The sequence below is a fragment of the Papaver somniferum genome, chromosome 11, assembly GCF_003573695.1.
Source record: "Papaver somniferum cultivar HN1 chromosome 11, ASM357369v1, whole genome shotgun sequence".
Taxonomy (NCBI): domain Eukaryota; kingdom Viridiplantae; phylum Streptophyta; class Magnoliopsida; order Ranunculales; family Papaveraceae; genus Papaver; species Papaver somniferum.
Window position 1 is genome coordinate 4997174 of NC_039368.1, and position 17831 is coordinate 5015004.

The 17831-nt window shown below is 39.3% G+C and overlaps 2 protein-coding genes across 2 annotated transcripts; both read left to right on the forward strand.

Annotated features, from left to right (window-relative positions):
* Positions 1-11165: 11165 nt before the first annotated feature.
* LOC113323971 (major latex protein 15-like) lies at positions 11166-11750 on the forward strand. Its single transcript, XM_026572316.1, has 2 exons — positions 11166-11367; positions 11461-11750. Exons 1-2 carry the CDS (start codon positions 11166-11168, stop codon positions 11748-11750), a joined length of 492 nt encoding a protein of 163 aa, XP_026428101.1.
* Positions 11751-13271: 1521 nt separating this feature from the next.
* LOC113320281 (major latex protein 146-like) lies at positions 13272-14178 on the forward strand. Its single transcript, XM_026568210.1, has 2 exons — positions 13272-13522; positions 13646-14178. Exons 1-2 carry the CDS (start codon positions 13321-13323, stop codon positions 13918-13920), a joined length of 477 nt encoding a protein of 158 aa, XP_026423995.1. The 5' UTR covers positions 13272-13320; the 3' UTR covers positions 13921-14178.
* The last annotated feature ends 3653 nt before the right edge of the window (positions 14179-17831 follow it).

Consider the following 17831-nt stretch of genomic DNA (forward strand, 5'->3'; position numbering starts at 1 on the left):
ATGGGTGATGAAATCCTTGAGACAACAGTTACTGACGACGTCCTTCCTCAGCAACAGTCTTAGTTTTCTTTTTTTATACTTTGGTTTTATGCTTGACTACTCTGGACACAGTTTATCTTTTTGGGCGCTCCCAAGCTTGGGGGGCAAAACATCTTAACTTTTTTGGGTAAAACTTTGATTGAATTTCATGTCAATGATTTTTATTTCGCCAAGTATGTCAAGATCATGATTTTTTTTATTTCGTCAAGTATATACTTACCGAGGGAATACTCAAAAGAATAATGAAATTAAAAGTATATACTTGCATCTTATTCTTTTGTGTTTCCGAGGCATAGTATATAGTTAATCAATTCCTTACCAACTTTGCTTCAACCTTGCTGAATCCTTTACAAAGTATCTCGCCGCATCTTATCTTGTATTTCACCTCCATCTTTCATGTCATCTCCATCTTCATCTTTCTTGTTTCGTTTGCTCTTGTCTTTGCCTCTTGGCTTTGCCTTCACTTTTCTCGACGGGGTGAAACGTTAAGTTTTTCCAGGATAATGCTTCTTTTCTTTTGAAATCCATGAAGCATCTCGTCTTATTTAGTTTATATTCACTTTCTGACTGTTATATGTTACTTTATACAAGGTCTTAGCGCGCCTCCTAATTAAGTTCTTATTTTGCCTCATCCTTTTTGAAGAATTTCAATTCGACGAAGTCTCAGGCGCTTATTACTCTTTCAAATAATAATCCATCAACCTCGTCTTAACATTTTCTTTGTCCCCATCTCGCGACAATACGACAGTCTAGCCATTCCCATGAATGTTAGCCCCATGACATTGCCGTCTTTTTTGGTCACACAACTCCCTAATCTGGAGGGTGCCATCCCTTTATATTCCCCTTGATTGCCCGTTCAAGGAGGCTAATCCTAACATGCATGTTGGTCTCCTCCCATCCAGTTATTACGACATTCAGTTGTTTTCGTGGCTTCTTATCACCTTCGCCGATACGTCTTGGGGTTACGAAGACATACTCTAAGTGAGGTTTCTTTGGGATCGAGTGCATCGTAGCCAAGACTTTCCATACGGACATGGACGGTAACGCTCGAGACGTCCCATGCACCCGCAACTCAACCGAATAAGTTGGCGCCTTGGTCATATTTCTGCACCCCTTACTAAAGGCCATCATAAAAAGGGACCCTCAGCGGATAGGTCTTATCATTTCCCCTAGCTCATCTCTCTGAGAGTTGTTCACGACATGCGTTCGGTCTTGCCTCTTGCACTTTCATGCGAACTAGGGTGCATGCAATGGATTCTTATCCTTCCTAGGCGAAGGTTTTAAGTTTTCCTAGAAACTGCTTATTTCATGAATCTTATTTTCCTCCTAATGTGAGGTCTTACCTTGCTCTTGTGAAATTCATATTTATGATACGATTTATCAAAATTCATAAAAATTTCATTGTTATCCTTTTGAAATTTGATACATTATCAATTGATAGATTGAATTAAGTACATTCATCTGGTTTCTATCACTCTTCCTCGATCATCAGTGTTCTTCTTCCATGCGAATGTGCTCAGACTGATATATTTTCAATTCCTTCATCTTTACTTCATTTCTGATCTTAAACAACGTCGTGAATAATGGCTTCCTATTTAACAACGCATAGATGAATGAGCGCACTAAATCTTCCTCTGAAATCCTTCCTTTTAGTTCTCTGCAAATCGCGTCCCATCTTGCCACTAGACTTCGCAGATTTTTCATTTTCTATTTTCCTTAACGAGAACAGTGCTGATATTTCTGGTTTTCATGGTTCGTTATTTGCACATTTGTTCGTCAGTTTGGGTTGCAGCCCGGTTGCCTTTTCTATTATTTGGGTACTGTTTCCTCTCTTGTCGGCCATCATCGATTGCTTCATTAGATACTCTCTTTCTATGAATTCCCTCATGCTATTCTTTATGGATCTCTTTAGGTCTTCTCGTTCGTTTTGTTCCTCTCGCCCCTTGCTATCTCGCCGATAGTCGCCACATCCTTCAGCTATCCTTTTCGGAGCATATTCTCCTCTTTGTGCACTACTCCCCTCTTACTTTCTTTTTAAATGATTGTTCTTAATTATAATCTTCTCATTTTGTCTTTCCAACCTTATGTGTTCCTTCACTAAGTCTTCCTTATTTCGTCTTTCTTGGTAGAGTTCCTCCTTCAATCGCTCCATTTCTTCTTCCTCATAAGACTTTTTCCCTTTACCTATAGAATCATGCAATTCAACGCTTTCATCAGCCTCTTGTTTCAACGCCTTTTTACGCTTAGAAGTGTTTATCTTTGATCCTCCTCGCGGGGTTCGTTTTTCTTTAATGGTAGGGGTTTCTATCTCACTTCTCGATGCCTCGCTTCTTTCAGTCGTTTTTCCTTTCTTTGCCTTTCCACTTTGCTTTACCTCAGCTTGACTTCCCTTTTATGGAGTCATCTCTCGTTCCTTCTCACCATCACTCGTCATTTTTACCTCCTCGTCTAAGTCCCTCTGTGTTGCGTCCAACTCTTTACATGTCCCGATTGTGAATACCATCAGTTGCTCCGCTCTTATCTCTTCGCACGCCTTCTTCCTTTGCTCGATTTTCTTTCTTTGTTTCTCCTCATAGTTATGGACATCCTTCTTGACGCAATCTTGCGTGTCCAGGAGATATCCTCTTATCTCGCGAATCGCACTTGGCATGGGAAATTGTATTGCCTGATGATATGTAGATGCAATCCCGTTTATCCCGTGTATCGATGGTCTCCCTATGAGAGCATTGTAAGGTGAGTCTATGTCTATCACGCAGATTGTGACTTTCTTTTCCAGCTCGCCAGCGAAATTTTTTACAACTAATTCTCCTTTCGGCTTAGATGCAACTCCATTAAACTCATATATGTTGTACGTTGATGGCACGAGATGCGAGTCCTTGTACCCCATGGTTCTAAAGGTATGATAAAAGAGTATATCGACCGATCTCCCCGTATCTACCAAGATTCTGTCAATTGCCCAGATTTCCTTCTTTTCGGCTTGATCTTCTTCCCACTTTGAGTATTTCTCAAAATTCAGGGTTACAACCAAGGGTTTGTGTGAGAATTTCCTCCTTCGGGTGCATCCTTTGCTGAGAACGTTATTTCCCTTTTCTTCCATTCCTCAAATGGCTCTCTTGTTGTAACGCTGAATATTTCGTTTCCCTCGAAGTCCCTCTTATGTACTCTTTTAAGTATCTTGTCATGGAAATTTTGGATGCTCTTCGCTGCATGTATTATCGTATTAATATTTGGCTTTTGTACTCCCCGATCTATTTCAATTCGGTGTATCTGCTGATTGTCACGAAGTGGTGGTGGTGGTGGCACATAGCCTTCCATAAAATGTGCGAGTTTTCCCTGCTCTATCAGACAAAGTATAATTCGTCGAATGTTTTGACAGTCCTTTGTGTGGTTCCCATGAAAACGATGATATCTGCAGAATTCATGACTCCTGGTCCCTGGGGGTGGATCTCTTCCCAAATTGGGTGGTGGTGGTATCTTCTCTGTTAATACTATTTCCTCCCACACCTTTTCCACATTTGTGTTAAGCCTGGGGAGCTTCAAATCCTCGAAATCTGGTGCATCAGGTCTCTGCTCTCCGAATCTAGGTCCTTGATTATTCCTTTGTTGATACCTTGTATTGTAACTTCGTGGATCGTAATTCCTTCGCCTTGACTCCTCATACCTTTATTGATCGATCCATTCTTGATATCCAATTGATACAGCTACAAGCTTCGCCGGGACTGGAGTTGAAGGATCTCCCTTTTCATATTTCGAATCATTCTCCACGACATGCACTGTCCTTGGTAATAGCCTTGAATTTCCTTCTTTCGCTGGAATCGGTGCCACTTTGCTAACTTGCCTCTGCTTTTCTTCCAAGGCTATGTACTCCTCTTGGTACTCTCTTAATTCATTCATCGTCAAAGAATTTCGAATAATGAATATTTGAGTGTATAGCAGGTCAGTTGGGATTAAAGCGTTCACGAAAGCTAAGATGAAAATTTTCTCGTCAACTCTCCCTGCAAGTTCGCTGCATACCGTTCTCCACCTCGTCACTAATCCTCGCAAGATTTCTGTTGGTCTCCTTCTCAAATTGAATAGAGTCTCAATTCCTGGACTCAACATGTTGTTAGTTATATAAGTGGTCAGAAATATCCTCTGTAAGTCTTTGAACGACGAAATCGATCTTTCTGGTATCCCATCAAACAATGCCAACGCTTCCCCGGAAAAGCTCGCGGGGAAATATCGACAAAGTACCGTATAATTTCGTCCTCATTGCATCAAAGAAAGTGTGTATTGTTTCAAGTGTTGCACAACACTTTCAGATCCGCTGAATATGCTTGGTAGCGTTGGTAGCACGCATTTCTCTGGGATGCCCGCGTACATTATCTCATAGGTAAATGGAGATTTATCGGCCTCTTCTATTGCCTCCACCAGCTGCACTCTGCTGCCTCTTCACGAATTGTTTATCAGTGCTATCATATCTCGCAGCTCATCCAAGACTTCCTGGTTCAGGTTCCCTCTGTTTCTCTCCCAACGGTCTCCCCTCATCACACTGAGCCTTCCTTCACCATGTCTCCTTTCTTCCTCATCCTTCCGGTTGAATTCGCGCTATCTTTCATCTTCTCTTCTCCTCTCATTTTCCTCGTGCCTCTGCTCTTCTTCATATCTTCGCCTTTGATATTCTAAGCTTATTATTTCCAGTGCTCTTCTTAGTCTTCTCTCTTTACTATTTTCTCTTCGTCGCTTCCTTCCTTGCTCTCCTTCGTCGTCCTCGCGGGTGTATCTCCTTTGTCGTAACTCTTCTTCTCCTGATGATATCATGTTCACCTATGAGTCTGTGGCGTCAGCTGCCTTTTCTTCGTTCAGTTAGAAATTCTGCAACATTAACCTGGCATTTTTCCTCGTCAATCGGGGATGCTGCTCCGCTAGATCCCTGTCTCGTTCCCTTTCAATACAGAGTGTTTCCCTCAGCTGATCCAACGTCATGTCTTCTTCACTGATATTCTCCTTCAATTCATCACGAGTTGTTTCTTCTTCTATGATGGTGTCCGTGTTAGAAGTGTGTGCAGAACCCTCTCGAAAATGATCTTTGTTGGCCTCTTCAGTCTGCCGCTGGTTCACGCGTTGTCTTTCTCCTGCAACTTATGTTCCTCTTTTTTCCATTCTTCCTCCTCGTTTGGCCTCTAGTCGCTTGATTCTCCTCGTTGCTACCATGTGCATCCCGATCTGGTGTTCAAGTCATCAACTTATCCTAATTTCAGTATTAGTCTTTCTCTAAAATCTAATCTTAAAAGGGATGTCTCGCTAAAATATCTTACTCCTACAACTTTAGCTAAGATGTAATATCTATTACTCCTAAAACTTTAGCTTCTCTCCACTCCTTAGATGAGGATGAATCCCCAATCTAAGTTCCCTGTTTCTGGATGCCAAAATGTAACTACTGGAAATCCAGTAGCACACCCAAAGTGATAGTAACCAAGATCTAAGTCATACTAAGTAATATAAACACATAAATCTTTATTGATGAATCATTCAAAATAACAAAGATACAAGTTCTTGAATACAAGGAAACCCTAATCTCTCTCTAGGCTAAGCTATCCCACTCTCCGAAAATCCCTCACATCTTTCCCAAGGACCTCTATTTATAGGCCAACCAACCCTAATGGTGTACAACTCACTTTACTTCGCTACGTTCTCGCAGAGGTGCCTTATACTTCGCCCATACCATTTTCCATAAAGTTTTTCCCCTTCTTTTGCTATCCTCACATGGTTTTTTCGGGACACCTGTCTCTTTCTTGCTCCATAATTAATCTATCTCGTGGCTTGTCTTTTCATCCAAGTAATCTTACTTCGTCCCTTATGACTTCGTCCTTGATATCTTGTTGGATACTTCAACTTGCTCTGAGTCTCCTCGATTCCGCCTGCACTCTCTTTGTACTTCGCAAGGGAGATCGACGACGAGATAATTCTGACATTTGAATTGACAAGTCTCTGACTGGAATCTTTTAATGAGATTTTCTATCCCTGTTTGTTCCCTTTATGTCCGACACATGGCGAACCTATTTCATGTACCTACATACCTATTTTGGAGATTAGAGGAGGCGGAGGTGGGAATTTTGGGGTCGTCTTATCATGGAATCTTACGTTGGTTCGTTTACCAGCTACTGTAACAGCTGTAAGGTCCAAAAATCACTAGGAAAGAGTGCAAGAGACCTTGTAAATAAATAACTCAATTTCAGCGGTGTCCAAAAACAATATTAACTTCTCTTTGATTTTGTAATTTATTATCAGATATACACAATATTAGCTTTAAAGTTTAGCTAGTTTCCTCTGTCTGTTATATATTTGACTGACTGATATGCACAGACTAATAGTTCGATAAAACTATGATATTTGTACCCCATTATAGATTTGGCTCATAATGTGATATCTTGATATCTAATAGACCATATATTGACCATATATTTGGGTCACCGTATTTTGGGAAACTATGTCAAACATATATATCCTAGTCTATGGAATAATAAAGTTTATGGGAAAATATCTTTCCACATGGTATTAATAGCCAAAAATTGATTCATCTTATTCTTCTCTAACTACTTCAATGGCGGGTGATAAAAAAACCCTACATCCGTCCTTTACCGTCACCAACATCAAAAATCTCATACCCATATTTTTAGACATCAAACAAGATGAGTATTCTTCATGGGTTTTCTTGTTTAAACTCCATCTTCAAGCACACAACCTAATGTTTCTCATAGATGCATCAGTCCCGCCGTCGGATCTAGACGCCTCTACCGTTCTTCAACTAGATGCTCTCTGTCGCCAATGGATGTTCTCCACCATGGCCAAAGATTTGATGCTTACTGTTCTCAAATCCGGAAACACAGCGAAAGAGATTTGGGATCATCTTCAACGTCTTTTCCAAGACAACAAAGGTAGTCGTGCCGCAACCCTTGAGAGTAAGTTTGTAAATCTCAAATTTATTGATTGCAATGATGTTGATGATTACTGTGATAAGCTAAAGGCGCTTGCAAATCGATTGAGTGACCTTGATTTTCCCATGAATGATAAACGTTTGGTAATACAACTTGTGAATGGACTTCCGGAGGAGTATAATACCGTTGCCTCTTTTATTAAACAATCCATGCCATCGTTTGACGCCGCTCGGTCTCAACTACGCACTGAGGAGATCCGACGATAACAACAATCGAATTCCGGCTCCCACACTGCCCTTGCAGCTGCGAACGAATGGTCTTCACCTGCTGCAGCTGCTTCTCTTCACCAGCTGCGAACGACTGTTGGTCAGACGCCTTATTCTTCTGTACACCGTCAGGCCCAGAGCGTCACGCCTGATGACCAGCCCAGGTTCCAGCTGGGACGATAACCACCTCTCCTGCCAACCCCAGCAGGGCCAAGACGACAATACCCAACTCCTCCTCACTGGACTCCTAACTTGGCCTCTCCACCAAGCTTGTATCCGGCTGCACCAAGCCCATATCACGCTGTCCAGTCTCCACAGAGCTCGTATCCTTATTGGGCTTCACAATACCAAGTTTATGGTCGTGGCCGAGGTCGCCAAAACAGTGGGCGTGGTCGTGGTCGTGGGCGCAACACTGTGACAACCCGTTCACCACAAGCTTTCCTCACTCCCACAACTGAATACCTACAGCCGACGGACATTGCCGAAGCCTATAGTTCCATGAGTCCACACACACCGGATGATGCTTTCTACATGGACACGGGTGCATCATCACACATAACGTCCGATCCAGGTACTTTACAAAATGTCTCTCACTCTAGCAGTCTTCGTTCTATCGTGGTAGGAAACGACAATAGCATTCCAGTCTCCGCTAGCAGCTCTAAGTTTCTAAATATTCCATCCCATCCTCTTGTCCTCAAAGATACTCTTGTTGTTCCTTCCATCATCAAAAACTTAGTCATTGTTCGTAAGTTTACCAATGATAATCATGTGTCTGTTGAGTTTGATCCTTATGGTTTTTCTGTGAAGGATTTGAGTTCGAGGAAGACTATCCTACGATGTGATAGTTCTGGGGAGATCTATCCTATAACCACTTCTGTCGTTTCTACCTCATCGTCGTCATCTCGCCACCTTTCTCTTACCGTATGTTCACCTGACATTTGGCATCGTCGCCTTGGTCATCCTGGAAAGGCTGTTTTAGATGTCTTAAGATCTCAGTCTTTTATTCAATGTAATAAAGATCATTCTCCTGATCTATGCCATTCTTGTCAAGTTAGCAAACATGTTCGTCTTCCCTTTTATGACTCTCAGTCTAATAGTGTTTCCCCTTTTGATATTATTCATAGTGATTTATGGACGTCACCATTGAATATAGATACAGGATTTCGTTATTATCTTCTTTTCTTGGACGATTTTACAAATTATTTATGGGTGTTTCCTTTAAAATTAAAATCCCAGGTTTACACCAAATTTCTAGAATTTCGATCCTTTGTTCAAACACAATTTGAACGTCCCATTAAATCTTTCCAATGCGACATGGGTCGCGAATTTGACAACTCCTCTTTTCACAACTTTGCTACTCAAAATGGCTTGGTTTTCCGTTTCTCTTGTCCTCACACCTCTTCTCAAAATGGTAAGGCCGAACGCATGATTCGCCGTATCAATGACATTACTCTTACTCTGATGTCTCATGCTTCCGTTCCCCCAAAATATTGGGCTCATTCACTACTTATGGCAGTCTATCTTCACAACATTCTCCCAACTAAAATTCTCCATTTCCGCTCACCCGCATCAATTCTCTACAAACGACAACCTACATATCATCATCTTCGCACCTTTGGTTGTCTTTGCTATCCTAATCTCTCTTCCACAACACCGCACAAGCTTGCTCCTCGCTCAACTAGATGTATATTCCTTGGTTTTCCACCTAATCATCGTGGTTATCGTTGTCTTGACATTTCCACTAAGAAGTTTATTATCTCCAGACATGTCACTTTTGCTGAAAATGTCTTCCCTTTTTCCGAATCATCATCTCCAGAACTGTCCGCCTATTCCGACCAACTACAGTCTCCCATCCATCTTTTGTTGCGATAGCTGACGCAAATTTCCGCATACCCTTCTAATGCTGGTCCACCAGCCAACACCTCCATTTCCCCTCCTACGCTGTACACACCTCCTCATCGGCGTGTCAGCTCCTCTTGGGGTCCTTCGGCGCCCACTCAGTCTTCCCCGGCCTTGTCTCCAGTTCCCTCATCTCTTGTGTCCATCCAGTCTTCGCCAGCGTCAGCTGTTGCCACTCCTCCAGCTGATCCCCCGTCAACACGACCATCCACTCGTGCTTCTCGTGGCATTTTCCATCCTATCCAGCGGCTCAACCTTAATGTTCAACATACCTCTTCCATTTCTCCCCTTCCACGCTCTCACCTCCATGCCCTTAGCGATCCAAACTGGAATCCTGCCATGAAAGATGAATACACTGCTATGATTGACACACATACCTGGGATCTCGTCCCTGGTCCTCGTAACGCTCATATTATTCGATCGATGTGGTTATTTCGTCACAAATTTAATTCGGATGGCACTCTACAGCGTTACAAGGTCCGACTAGTGGCAAATGGCAAATCTCAACAGGTTAGAGTTGATTATTTTGAGACGTTTAGTCCGGTTGTTAAGCCTGCGACTATACGTACTGTACTCAGTATAGCCGTTTCACGGTCTTGGCGTATTCATCAGTTGGACGTCAAGAATGCCTTTCTTCACGGCGACTTGGTCGAAACCGTCTATATGCATCAACCACCAGGTTTTGTTGATTATGCTCATCCTGATTATCGCATTCGACGGTCCCTTTATGGCTTCAAGCAGGATCTCCGAGCATGGTTTCAGCGTTTTGCACGTTTTATTATTGGTTGTGGTTTTCGTGGCAGTGTTTGTGATCCACCTCTATTTGTTTATCACTCTGGTTCGAAGATTGCGTACTTATTACTGTACGTGGATGATATTGTGCTCACTGCTTCTACGGATGCTCTTCTGGATCGTTTCATTGCTTTGATGAAACGAGAATTTGCTATGACTGAACTCGGTCTGTTACACCAATTTCTGGGTATCACTGTCACACGCTCTGCTTCGGGATTATTTTTGTCCCAGCCTTCTTATGCACAAGATATTATTTCTCGTGCTTCTATGACAAACTGTAATCCAGTATCCACTCCAGTCGACACTCAATTCAAGCTGAGCGCTGCGTCTGGCCCTGCAATCAAGGATCCACCGTTATATAGAAGTCTGGCTGGTTCTCTTCAATACTTGACGTTCACTCGTCCTGATATCTCCTATGCAGTTCAGCAGGTTTTTTTATTTATGCATGATCCGAGAGAACCCCATATGCAGGCTCTAAAACGCATTCTCAGGTATCTTCAGGGCACTATTGACCACGGCTTATGTCTTTCGGTTTCACCTGTGACTGGTCTGACTGCATATTCTAAACGACAGGCTATTGTGTCTCGTTCTAGTGCAGAGGCGGAATACCGGGGGGTTGCTAATGCTGTTGCTGAGACCACTTGGCTACGCAACTTACTTCTCGAGCTCCACATCCCTCTCAGGCGTGCTACTATTGTTTACTGCGACAATGTCAGTGCGGTGTACATGTCTGGGGATCCTGTTCAACACCAACGCACCAAACATGTGGAGATTGACATTCATTTTGTCTGAGAACGTGTACGTATTGGTGATATTCACGTTTTGCACATTCCATCTGACAGCCAATATGCAGATATCTTCACCAAGGGTCTTCCACAAGTTTTATTTATTCGTTTTCATTCTAGTCTAAACCTTTGCTCCTCTCCCGTTTCGACTAAGGGGATGTAATAGACCATATATTGACCATATATTTGGGTCACCGTATTTTGGGAAACTATGTAAAACATATATATCCTAGTCTATGGAATAATAAAGTTTATGGGAAAAATATCTTTCCACAATATCATATCACTAATTTGATTTTCATACGAATAATCAAGTAAAAGAAATTTTACACATGTATGTACTGTTAATCCACTTATTACTCCCTCTCTATATAAACCAGTTAAACCAACATGGATTAATTCATTTTCAACTGCTCTAGTATTCCATATTTCTGTGCAAACTTTAGCAAAATTCATCAACTGTGTCGATGGGTCATCATGCTGTTTCCGGTCTAGTAGGGAAACTTATGACAGAAATAGAGGTACATTGTGGTGCAGACAAATTTTACAATATTTGGAAGTACCATGAAGAAGTTCCACAGGCAGTTCCGCATCTTTTTACTGGCGTCAAAGTTATCCAAGGAGATGGACTTGAATCCGGTTGTATCAAGGAATGGGACTACATCGTTGGTACAGATAAACTCATAAACACAACAGTGTGCGCTATATCTTGACTTTTCACTCTGTAATTTTATCTCAATACGTCTATTTTTGTACATGCAGAGGGGAAGGCGTTGAACGGTAAAGAGGTATCAACATACAATGACGAAAAAAGGACGATTCATCACCTTTCACTCGGAGGAGACTTGAAGAAGGATTATGAGAAGTTTAATTACAAGAAGATTAATTATATAATTGAAGTTAAACCGAAGCCTAGTGGAAATGGAAGTATTGTGAGTTGGTCTATTGTGTATGAGAAAGTAAATGAGGAGTCTCCAGTTCCCTTCGATTATCTAAAATTCTTCCACCAGAACATCGTAGATATGAATTCTCACATTTGCGAATCTGAATAGAATTTCGGTACTATAAAACTACATGAACACCACTTTGGTACTGGATGTACGCTTCGATTTATTTAATTGCGTCTGCCATTGGTACAGGGCGAGTTATTTGATTGATTATCTATGCTGTGTCATTACGTTTGTGTTTGTAAAAATAAAGAGAGTACTTGCAAGCTACCTATATGTATTATCTCTGATGATTCTTATTTTATATGTAAAGAGAGTATTTGCAAGCCACATGCATCGTTATGATCATGTGGTTTGAAGAGAACATTGTATTGAAGCTGAAGGCCACAATTTTCTCTTGGGAAAGAGTGTTAAGCAAGGAAATTGGATCTCCATTTGTTTCATTGGTCTTCAACTGGAATTCCCTTCTCATCTGGGATCTCCCATCTGGCGAACGATCGATCAATCAGTAAACCTGACAGACCCATTAATTAAGAACTTGTCTTCTATCAAAAAAAATTAAGAACTTGTCTGATAGCTTATCTCTATATATTAAACCCATTTAGATTTTGTTCTTTGTTAAACTTGGAAACCATTCTCATCAAAATCAAAAAAATATTTGGTCTTTTGACTTCACTGGAAATTAGTTTGATACCATGCAAACTTGTTGGGTTGAAGAGACATTTTCCATCTCAAGCAGGGAGGATTATTCAAGTTGCAGCAGTATTGGTCGGGTACTACATATGTATCCATTTAAACTTTAAAGTAAACGTAATCAGTGAAAGAGCTCGCTTTGTTTAATTCGAGTATAGTTATCATGTTCATTTTGGGTGTTTCCATTTATTTATGTAACCAGCATGTTACGCTGCTTTGACTAATCATCTGTCGAAGGAACCAAAATGCATTGTGAGCCCACATTTGCATTGAACTCTAAGTTTATCTGAAATATACACTGTATTAATCTAAAATCTGGCCCATATTCTAAAATCCACCGCTTGTTGCGTGCTCGTACTCGATCATGTGGTTCGTGCATCCGAAGAATCAAAGACCCCACAATCTTGTGCTCGAGTAATCTATTATAGGATGAATATCAGGTCCAAGAATAATAATAATCAACTCAATGACTCAACGGTGTCAAGCAGCAGCGCGGAACATGCGACTTCTGTACACTAGCTGTTCCATAAACATCATTTTTGATAAACTAATTGTCAGACATATATTAGCTTTGAACTTAATAAACTAATTCCTCGGTGTATAATTTGACTGACTGACAGATATGGATTAGTCGTTCGATCTAGCAATGATATTAGTACCCCCACTATAACAGAGTTGGCTCATAATTAATGTGCTACTTTGATACTATATTATCATTTGATTTTAAAAAGACTATTCTCTTATTCCTTATTGTTTAATCATAAAATTGGTTAAAAAGATCAAAATCAATAATTCCTTATTGTTTAATCAAATAAAAAAACTTTACACATGTATATCCTGATGGCACCACCATGGGATGTTAATCCACTTATTCCATGTCTATAAAAACCCGTTCGACCAACATGGATCAGTTCATCATCCACTTCTCCAGTATTTCATTTTCCTGTGCCTACTTAATATAGGGCGAAAATCAACTGTGTCGATGGCTCATCATGGTGTTTCAGGTTTGGTTGGGAAACTTGTAACTGAATTGGAGGTCAATTGTGATGCTGACAAATTCTATCAAATTTATAAGCAGTGTAAAGATGTTCCAAACGCAGTTTCTCATCTATTCCCTGACGCCAAAATTCTTGAAGGAGATGGACTTCGTTCCGGTTGTATCAAGCAATGGGACTATATTCTTGGTAAATATAAACACAACCTTGCAATCCTAGTTTATTTTACATAATTACTCTCTCAATTAGTATTGCCAATTGAATTATCACTTTATAAATTTAACTGACTATGTTTTATTTTTGTGCATGCAGAGGGTAAGGCAATGAGCTGTAAGGAGGAAACGACACAGAATGATGAAAAAAGGACGTTGCACCACCATGTAATCGAAGGAGACCAGATGAAGGATTACAAGAAGTTTGATGTGATAATTGAAGTTAATCCAAACCCTAATGGAGAAGGATGCACTGTGACTTGGTCTAATGTGTATGAGAAAATAAATGAGGATTCTCCGGTTCCCTTTAATTATCTAAAGTTCTTCCATCAGAACATCGTAGATATGAGTTCTCACATTTGCGCTTCTGGATAAGATATCGGTACGGTAAGTACATGAACACGACTTTAGTGTTGGATGTACGCACATCTATGTGAGTGGTGGTACAAGTTGGTACAAGTATGCCTATATCTATGTGAGCAGTTGTGTGCTTTACTCTCTTGCAGTATGCCTATATCTATGTCATGTGAGTGTTGGTACAAAGTGTTGGAACAAGTGAGTTGTTTGATCTGTTATATATAATACTATGTGTGGTTTGTTCTAAAAATAAAGATTACGGGGACTTGCAAGTTACAAAGGTACCTTTCGTTTTTGCAAATTGAATTTTTTTTGATCAACAAAGCAAAATTTTCCATTATGAAAAAAGGGAGCACAAAAGAATTGTACTACCCAAAGAGAGTACAGGGAAGAAAAGAAAGAGAAAGAATAAGACAGGAGAAGAAATACAAGACGCGGAGAAAGCAAACCAAAACAGCTGCACCTAATTAAGGAGATTGAAAGTACGTCAATTTCTAGTTCTCAATGACAATTTCAAAAGAAATCTGCTGAAACTCAATAAAACATAATGTGCATGTAAAAAAACAGTATTTCGCTTTAGATATAACCCCATGAAGCTCCAATTTCTTCTCCGAGAAGACTCTAGCATTCCTTTCCAACCAATTTGACCCAGTCGCGACTTCGTCAAATCCTTCGCATGTCAGGGGCACATCAGAGTCTTCATCGAGGAAGGGAGGACAAAAGAAAATTAAAGTTCGCTCCTAAAATGGTGCCACAACCATTGAGCAGAAACACAGTGAACAAATAAATGATCCACAGTTTCGGTGTCACCATAAAACACACAACCACGAACAATTTGCATAGTTTATCCCTAAGAAAATCCTTCGTTGGAATTTTATTTTGAAGAACACATCAAATGAATAAAGCAATTCTAGGAGGATATGGCATCCCCCAAATATGCTTGAAGATCCGGCTATCAAGACATGAAATAAAATCTCGATGAATAAACTCATAACACGAGTTGACAGAAAAAATCTCGTCTTTGTTGAGTTTCCAACTAATTTCATCCTCATCAGACCAAATAAAATTCACCCTATTAAGCTTGGCCTTTATGGTCTTCTGCTGAGCTCTCGAAATAGTATCAAGTATGTTTGGGATTTCGAGATTCCAACTAGTTGGAATAGTAGACCCATTACTAACCGCAGCAATAAACTTACCTTTGAAACGAGCTTTTTTATAGATATTAGAGAATTCAGTCTTCATATATCTCTGTCCAACAGCCAACAATTTTCCCAAAATCTAACTTTGGATCCTTTATCAATCACTTTGAAAGTAATATTCTCTTTGAAGATTTAAGCTCTAGCTATAATTCCCTTCCATATTGGGACCCCATAAGAACCTTTAGGCTGCATAGAAATAAAAGGTTGTTTACTAATGCCATGCTTCTCATTTATAATCTTCCTCCAAAGTATGTCACCCTCTAATGCAAATCTCATAACCATTTCACTAACAGAGCATCATTCATATGCCTTAAACTCTTAATCCCAAGCCCCCTATTGCTTTTTTTTTCTTAGTTAATTGGGACCACTTCACTGCAAGGATTTTCTTCTTATTATGTTTCCCATCCCACAGAAAATTTCTCACTATTTTCTCAATCTTATTAGCCATAGAAACAGGAATATCAGATAAAGACATGAAGTATATAGGTAAACTAGCTAACACACTTTTGATTAAAATAATTTTGCCAACCCTAGAATTTCGATTTATTCCAATAAGATAAACGTTGAGTGCACTTATCTATGACTCGGTTCCATTTCCTTGTACCTTTATACCTATTACCAAGAGATAATCCCAAATAAGAAATAGGAAGAGAATCGCTAAGACAACTCAAAATAGAAGAAAAGTGACTCATATCAGCATTCAAAGCCACGCCAGATAACTTACTTTTCGCGAAGTTGAATTTAAGACGAGATAACAACTCAAAACCTATCAAAATCATTCTCAAATGTTTCAACTGATCTTCATTTGCATCTAGAAAAAACAAAGAATCGTCTACGAATTGTAGATGCGTAATTGAAGTCCCATTATTTTTGACATTAAAACCGTTAATATAACCTTCCTCTTTAACTTTTAACATTATCAAGGAAAGAATTTCAATGACAATAAAAAATGAAAAGGGAGAGAGAGGATCATCTTGACAAATTCCTCTTTTACTAGTGAGGTAAAATTAATCATGCTTTTAGTGAAACTTGTGATGAAATTTACTTGGAAAAAGAAAAATAGAATATTTTACCTTTTAGCTAGGCTTCATTCTGGTCCAAACTTTCTCACGTGACCTGAAAATGTGTTGTGGTCAAAAGTCGATATTAAATTGCTTTGTGACTCGAAATGAGGCTCATCACCTAAAATAATTATCCAGCCTAAAATATCTAGTGTGACTTAAAATTTGCATTGTGATCACCGATCAAAAGTTGTTTGGCCACCCAACTTTAACCTTATAACCCTAAAATTTCATCATGTATGACATAAGCTTGATGTGTGATCCAACGTTTGATTTCCGACTAAAATGGACCATCTCCCTGCGACTCTACCTCTGTGACCCATAATTTGCAATTTGACCAAACTCTCCTCATGACCCAAAATTTGTCATGTGGTGCGACCTCAAATTTGCCTTTGATATAAAATTGAGTATGAATCTGTCAGCCAAATTAAGTTTCTTATAATATTCTAAAATCTACCATTAATTAAAACCTAGAATCTAGCAGGGTCTTACAATCTGACTTGTGGCTCAGAATTTGTTCGGGGACCCAATATACATCATGGTGTGAGACTCTACGAGATTCCTAGTGATCCAAAATCTTCCTAGACACAAAACGTGCCATGTGAACTAACATAAGAAACCTGTTTTGACTTGAGCCATACTTTTTTCTTTTTTTTTTTTTTTTTTTTTTTTTTTTTTTTTGAGGCATACCTAATGGTGCCAAAATAGAGTCATTAGATAAAAATACCATCATCACCCCTTATCCACTTATTTTGATAATGACATAACTATCCTTACTTAATTAGAGTAAATGATTATGATTAGATTTAATGACAATGATTAAATAGTAGTGTGAATGATTGATTAAATTAAGTTTTTAGTGTTACATTAGTAGAAAAATCAGATCTTTGTTAGAGAGTTGGTTTTTTTGACGGAAAGAAGAAGTGAAAAAAAATCCTAGATTTTTGAGATTATTGAAATTTAATATGGGTGATTCAAATGACGAAGGAGAATCTTCATCTTGTAAACAGAATATAACATATAATTATGTTTAAGGTCTTTTTTATAAGTTAAATTCCTCAAAAAACTCATCTTTCAGATGCAAGTTCGGTGAACCAAAAAGAGGTTCGGCTGATAACTGATACGATACATAGATGAACAGTTCGATTCATTCGAAAAATAATACTTGTTAGCCGACTTCTATCTTTAGAAAAAAAACACAAGCATATAAATTGAATAATGAATCAGCCGAACCATTTTTAAATAACAAGTTTGGCTTATAAACTAAATTATCAGCCGAACCTTATATACATATATAAACATCTTAAGAAATTAGTCACAAGGTTCGCCGAATAAATCAAATTTTTCGAATCAGTCGAACCTGGAAAAAACACATCTCTTACCTTATTGTATGGTTCATCTATATTTTCATATTATCTAATCAGCCGAACATGCAGTTCACTAAATATATTAAATTATATTTGGTTGATAACTGAGATAAACATATAAGACGAATTGTTCGTAATCACCTTTAGGGTGACAGACATAGTGAAGTTCGGCTGCTAATTCGTCTTAATTATAAGCCGAACTTCACTCCGTAGTCGCAAAAAACTAGGATTTTTTATTTATTTTTATGATTAGACCCATTCTAGCAATCAAAAACAACAAAATAAGAAACATGTTATAGAAA

What these genes read in the sequence shown, in the direction of transcription:
- LOC113323971 (XM_026572316.1), top strand. Translation starts at nt 11,166, where the DNA reads ATGGGTCATCATGCTGTTTCCGGTCTAGTAGGGAAACTTATGACAGAA. An exon ending in GGAATGGGACTACATCGTTG is followed by an intron (nt 11,368 to 11,460) that starts GTACAGATAAAC and finishes TTGTACATGCAG; the next exon opens with AGGGGAAGGCGTTGAACGGT.
- LOC113320281 (XM_026568210.1), top strand. Translation starts at nt 13,321, where the DNA reads ATGGCTCATCATGGTGTTTCAGGTTTGGTTGGGAAACTTGTAACTGAA. An exon ending in GCAATGGGACTATATTCTTG is followed by an intron (nt 13,523 to 13,645) that starts GTAAATATAAAC and finishes TTGTGCATGCAG; the next exon opens with AGGGTAAGGCAATGAGCTGT.